At 38.2% G+C, this 5,251-nt stretch overlaps 1 protein-coding gene across 1 annotated transcript; it reads right to left on the bottom strand.

Annotated features, from left to right (window-relative positions):
• Window positions 1-3,969: 3,969 nt before the first annotated feature.
• On the bottom strand, window positions 3,970-5,000 carry LOC145031284 (polyubiquitin 11). Its single transcript, XM_078979806.1, has 2 exons — window positions 4,862-5,000; window positions 3,970-4,760 (listed from the first exon to the last, which is right to left on the bottom strand). The coding sequence occupies exon 2, from the start codon at window positions 4,758-4,760 to the stop codon at window positions 4,056-4,058; it is 705 nt and encodes a 234-aa protein (XP_078835932.1). The 5' UTR covers window positions 4,862-5,000; the 3' UTR covers window positions 3,970-4,055.
• Between the last annotated feature and the right edge of the window lie 251 nt (window positions 5,001-5,251).

Raw genomic sequence — 5,251 nt, 5'->3', positions numbered from 1 at the left:
TTGTTTGTTCACACCATAACACATTGCAACCATGTTCTCAAAAGCCAAACCGTACATCCCATCAAAATATCAGAGTACAATCCCAGTAAATCTCATAAATGCGGAAACCGAAGAGTGTGTGTATGACGTGCCGCTACCGCGCCGGCTCCTTCCCCTTCGATGCAGAGGTACCTGAAAACAAAACTGTAAACGTAAGCACAAAGCTTAGTGAGTTCCCCCAACGTACCGCATACCATACAAACACATAACATATATATACTGCCAGGCTATTCTGGGGTGCCTGACTACCCGGTACGGCCATTCTGGGGTGCCGACCTACCCATACGGCCATTCTGGGGTGCCGTCTTACCCGTGTCAAGCCATTCTGGGGTGCTGACTACCCATCGGTCCTAACAACCGATCCTCGGGGACTATTTCACCCCTACTACTACGATCACATATAACATAACAAGCCAGCATGCATACATATCATCACATACTGTCAGACGTATCTGGGGTGTCGGACTACCCTTTGGTCCGAACAACCAAACTCTACTACTATCACATACAGCATATCATGCTAGCATATAACATGTCAGGTAATAGCGAACTTAGATGATATCACAAAGACAATCATCTATCATACAACTCCTACTGGTGGGTCGGCATTGTGGCCTTAGACCCACCGCTACTGGAAGGTAACTCACCTCAAAGTAGCTGCTGAACTGATCGGGAACTAACTGGCTGCTGCTGCTCCGGGAGTCCTCCGGCTGCAATTTCCACGACATACTCAATCAAACACTGCTAACTGTCCTTTAGGTAAAATGACCATTTTACCCCTGGATTAGCTCTAAGCCAAAGCTGGAGTCAACTTTCAGTTGACCCGACTCGCCGAGTCCCTAGCAAACCGATGTCCTGGGTCCCTGGTTCTACTCGTCGAGTCAGGCTATGACTCGACGAGTTCACCTTCTAACTGTCATTCAACACCTTCGTCCTACTCGCCGAGTTGTATGAACAACTCGTCGAGTTCATCTTCATCCGATGAACACTTTATGCTAAGACTCGCCGAGTTGTATGAACAACTCGCCGAGTCTGTTCTTGAGCTATGAAGATTGCCTTGGACTCGCCGAATCAGGGCATTGACTCGCCGAGTCCTAACATGGGTGAGTTCAGCTCCCAACTCACCGAGTCACCCCCTGTGACTCAAGGCACAACTCGATACATGAAGAAGGGACCAAATCGGTGACTCGCGACCAGACTCGCCGAGTCACCTATGCGACTCGCCGAGTCGCCGCCATGCACTCCTTAAATATACCGATTTGCTCGGTTCCAGTCCATGCCATTCATAGATCTGGACTTCTAGGACACGAATCACACGTAAAGTTTCCAACTTTACGTGTGGATATTCACCAATATGGATTATAAGGCTCAAAATGTCTCAAAAGGGTAGATCTAGGGCTAACAAGCCTCATGGGGCCAAAAAGCTAACAGATCTGAGCTCCTGGAGCTCAATCTTGCATAGATCCAAAGGCCAAACGCCTTATTACGACATATAATGAACATGCAAACTTGGGGAATTGACCAAGAAGGACCAAATGAAGTTTTAAGCATAGAATCAAGGGGAAAACGGGTTATACCTCAAAGGAAATGTTGAAATGACACAAGGATGGCTGATCTCCTTCTCCTCTTCTTGATCTACTCCTCTTACTCTTCAAAACCTTCAAGAACACACCAAGAACACCTCAAACTCTCAAGGAAACAAGGGAAAACGATGTAGGGGGAGTTCTGGGGGTGAATGGGGACGAGTTGGGGCGGAATGAGAGTTTAAATAGGGTGCAAACCCTTGAAACTTAGGGTTTCATCCCGCAGCGGTGACTCGCCGAGTCCAGGATATGGACTCGTCGAGTCGCCTACTTAAAACGTGTCCTGAGTCTCGTCCCTACTCGCCGAGTCGGACCCTATGACTCGCCGAGTCTAAGGCTAAATTAGGGCAATGCTCAAATAAAATTCACATACCGGAAACCAGGTGCTACAGTGGCCACGTCGTTGCCTTTAGATTCTCACGTGGTCTCATAGAATCTTTTGCACGCTTTTTCTTTCTTCTTCTCTGTTGAATGCTAACTTCGACATCCAAGTTTCCGGTAATCTTCAGTTTTGGTCATTTTCTTCAAGATTGTCCATTTTTTGCCGCAAAATAGAATTTAACTTATTAAGTACAAAATATCTTTGCAATTAATCAAAATATAGCTTAAAATGTATTAAAATAATGTGTGTATATATATATATATATATATATATATATATATATATATATATATATATATATATATATATATGACAATATCAGTTCTTTTAGAAAAAAAAATTAAAAAGTGGGGAATTTTCTTATGAGAAATTGGTAAAATAATATCAAAATGATTCTTCCATATGTCTTCATATAAAAAACAATACATATTTACATTAAAACATCCAACTATCTAACTGTCTAATAGAATATACATAAAATGACAAAAATACTCTTACTACTAACTATCAACAGTAACAACTATAACATTCAACTTGGAAACATCATCTTTATGTTAGCAGTTTGAAGATGTTTTAGTGAAGAGAAGAAATTGGCACATGGGACAAAGAATTCGATCCTTCTTGTAACTTTTGTCGCACAAACTGGGAGTCTAATTCATAACCCTTGGGAGTTCACGGTGCGGTTTATTATAAACCGCAAACTGTACCATATATGCGGTTTGAGATTTTCAAAAAACTACAAACCATACGAATTTGCATAACCACAATGCTACCGCATTTGGTGTGGGTGGTTTATGTAGTTTAATTGGCGTCCTTTTGAACACACATATATAAGATGTTGAACTGATTGGACACCGAAGGCAATGGTCAAATTTTAGTTTTTCTTAGGAGAAAAACTTAAGTTAAAATGGAAAACTAAATACAGTTTTCTTGACCAAAGTACTTGGGATCAAGCTATGTTTTCTTTTGAAAAAGAGTAAATACGACAAGAAATATGAAAGGGGAAAAGTAATGTAATTACAAATATTCTACCCCATAAATAAATAGTCATAATTTCGTTTGTTTATGTACAATTTAATAATTAATGTTATACCGAATAAGATTTTAGGTTTCATAAAACCTAGTTTGAGTTATAATGTAAGAATTTTTTGTTTAATAAAAAAATAATATTAAAAACAGATTAAGAAAATTAATTATTATTAACTTTATACAAAATAAAATAACAGTTTTTTTTTTATTATTTTGTTAATATTCCATTAAATGTTTAGTTGGTTAAGTAATAATGAATATGTATTTTGATAAAAAAAAAATATTATTTAATTTTAAAAGATGACTATTATTTTAAGATAAACCAAAACAGAAATTAAAAACATGTAAAATAAAATCAATGGCAAATACTTTCTCATTAACACACAAATATTATAAAAATGTTCATTAATATATACATAAAAATGTTCATTAATATATACATGCAGTGCAGTTTATAATGCGGTTTATCAATACTACAAATCAATACTAATCACACCGTATTAATCCTAACCGCACCACGTAATACGGTGTCGTTTGGTGTGAATGGTTTATACGATTTTATAAATACCTCTAGTTATTATTGATTAATGAATAATGATAAAAGCTTCGAATTACTGATAAATAGTCAATTTCTGTTTTTTTTTTTTTTTTTTTCCTTATTCTTTTTTCAAAAATATCTTCATAATACGACCATATTTTTGGAATTAGATATGATGATGGAAATTGAGTCCTCAAAATATGAAAAATATTCATATTCAGAGTATACATCATATACTGGTAGGAACAGTTGACACGACAGACTGTTCCGATTAGTTTTTGATAATCTAAATTATAACACGAAAATACTTGCTAACCCAGCTTACAAAATACGATAATATCACCTAAGAGATTTTCAAACACCAAACACATCAAGTAACGAAAACAGGGTAAAAATCGTTCTTAACACAAATTCATACTTTTATTATAGTATCCCACTAAAATCAGTCAACACCCATATATCAAAAGAACACCAACAGAGCTATCTAGTTCAACTTACGGAGATCACCACCACGAAGACGAAGAACAAGGTGCAAAGTAGACTCCTTCTGGATGTTATAATCAGCCAAAGTTCGCCCATCTTCCAATTGCTTCCCTGCAAAGATCAACCTCTGTTGATCAGGTGGAATCCCCTCCTTATCTTGAATTTTGGTTTTAACGTTATCAATGGTGTCGGAGCTCTCAACCTCCAAGGTGATTGTCTTCCCTGTCAGGGTCTTAACGAAGATCTGCATACCTCCACGTAGACGGAGGACGAGATGAAGCGTGGACTCCTTCTGGATGTTGTAATCGGCAAGGGTACGGCCGTCCTCAAGCTGTTTACCGGCGAAGATGAGACGTTGCTGATCTGGAGGGATTCCTTCCTTGTCTTGAATCTTCGTCTTCACGTTGTCGATGGTGTCGGAGCTCTCAACCTCCAACGTGATCGTCTTTCCGGTTAGGGTTTTGACGAAGATTTGCATGCCTCCACGAAGACGGAGAACGAGATGGAGAGTCGATTCTTTTTGGATATTGTAATCGGCGAGAGTACGGCCGTCTTCGAGCTGTTTACCGGCGAAGATAAGACGTTGTTGATCCGGAGGGATTCCTTCCTTGTCCTGTATCTTTGTTTTAACATTGTCGATCGTATCGGAGCTCTCGACTTCGAGAGTTATCGTCTTCCCGGTTAGGGTTTTCACAAAAATCTGCATCTAAATTCACAAACAAAGCGAATCAAAATCCTATAACATATACAATTCGCAAAATTGATAACGATCGCTGAATATTAATTTACAAGGAAATTGTAGTTTACCTTTCTAGTGGAATAAGATCGAATGAAATGCGTTAGGTATGAGAGAAACTTGAATTGCTTGGGAATTTGATGATGTTGTGGATTTGGGGAGGAAGTGAGTCTTAATTTATAAGGAAAAGATAACCGCCTTTTAAGGAAAAGACGTGGATGATGACCTAATGCAGTAGGGTAACAATGTGGATGTTTCTTTCTTCTCGACGACTCCTACTATGGCGGTTGGAAAAGTATTTTGAGTAGGTTAAAATTCATAATGTTAAAGACAAAACAGCATGGAAAAGTATATTATAATGTTAAGACAAAACTCTAAAATTGGTTTTGTGGTATATATTTTTTTTTTTTTTTTGAGATTTTAGTCTAAAACTTGATTTTTTTGGTTTGTGGTCCTTTTGA

This window comes from Lactuca saligna, chromosome 2 (assembly GCF_052625555.1).
Source record: "Lactuca saligna cultivar CGN05327 chromosome 2, ASM5262555v1, whole genome shotgun sequence".
NCBI classification, from domain to species: Eukaryota; Viridiplantae; Streptophyta; class Magnoliopsida; order Asterales; family Asteraceae; genus Lactuca; species Lactuca saligna.
The sequence above is the reverse complement of the archived record's forward strand: the minus strand, read 5'-3'. Positions and strand labels throughout refer to the sequence as shown.

Bases quoted from the DNA above. Each gene is read 5' to 3' on its own strand.
- LOC145031284 (XM_078979806.1), bottom strand. From the start codon at position 4,760: ATGCAGATTTTTGTGAAAACCCTAACCGGGAAGACGATAACTCTCGAA.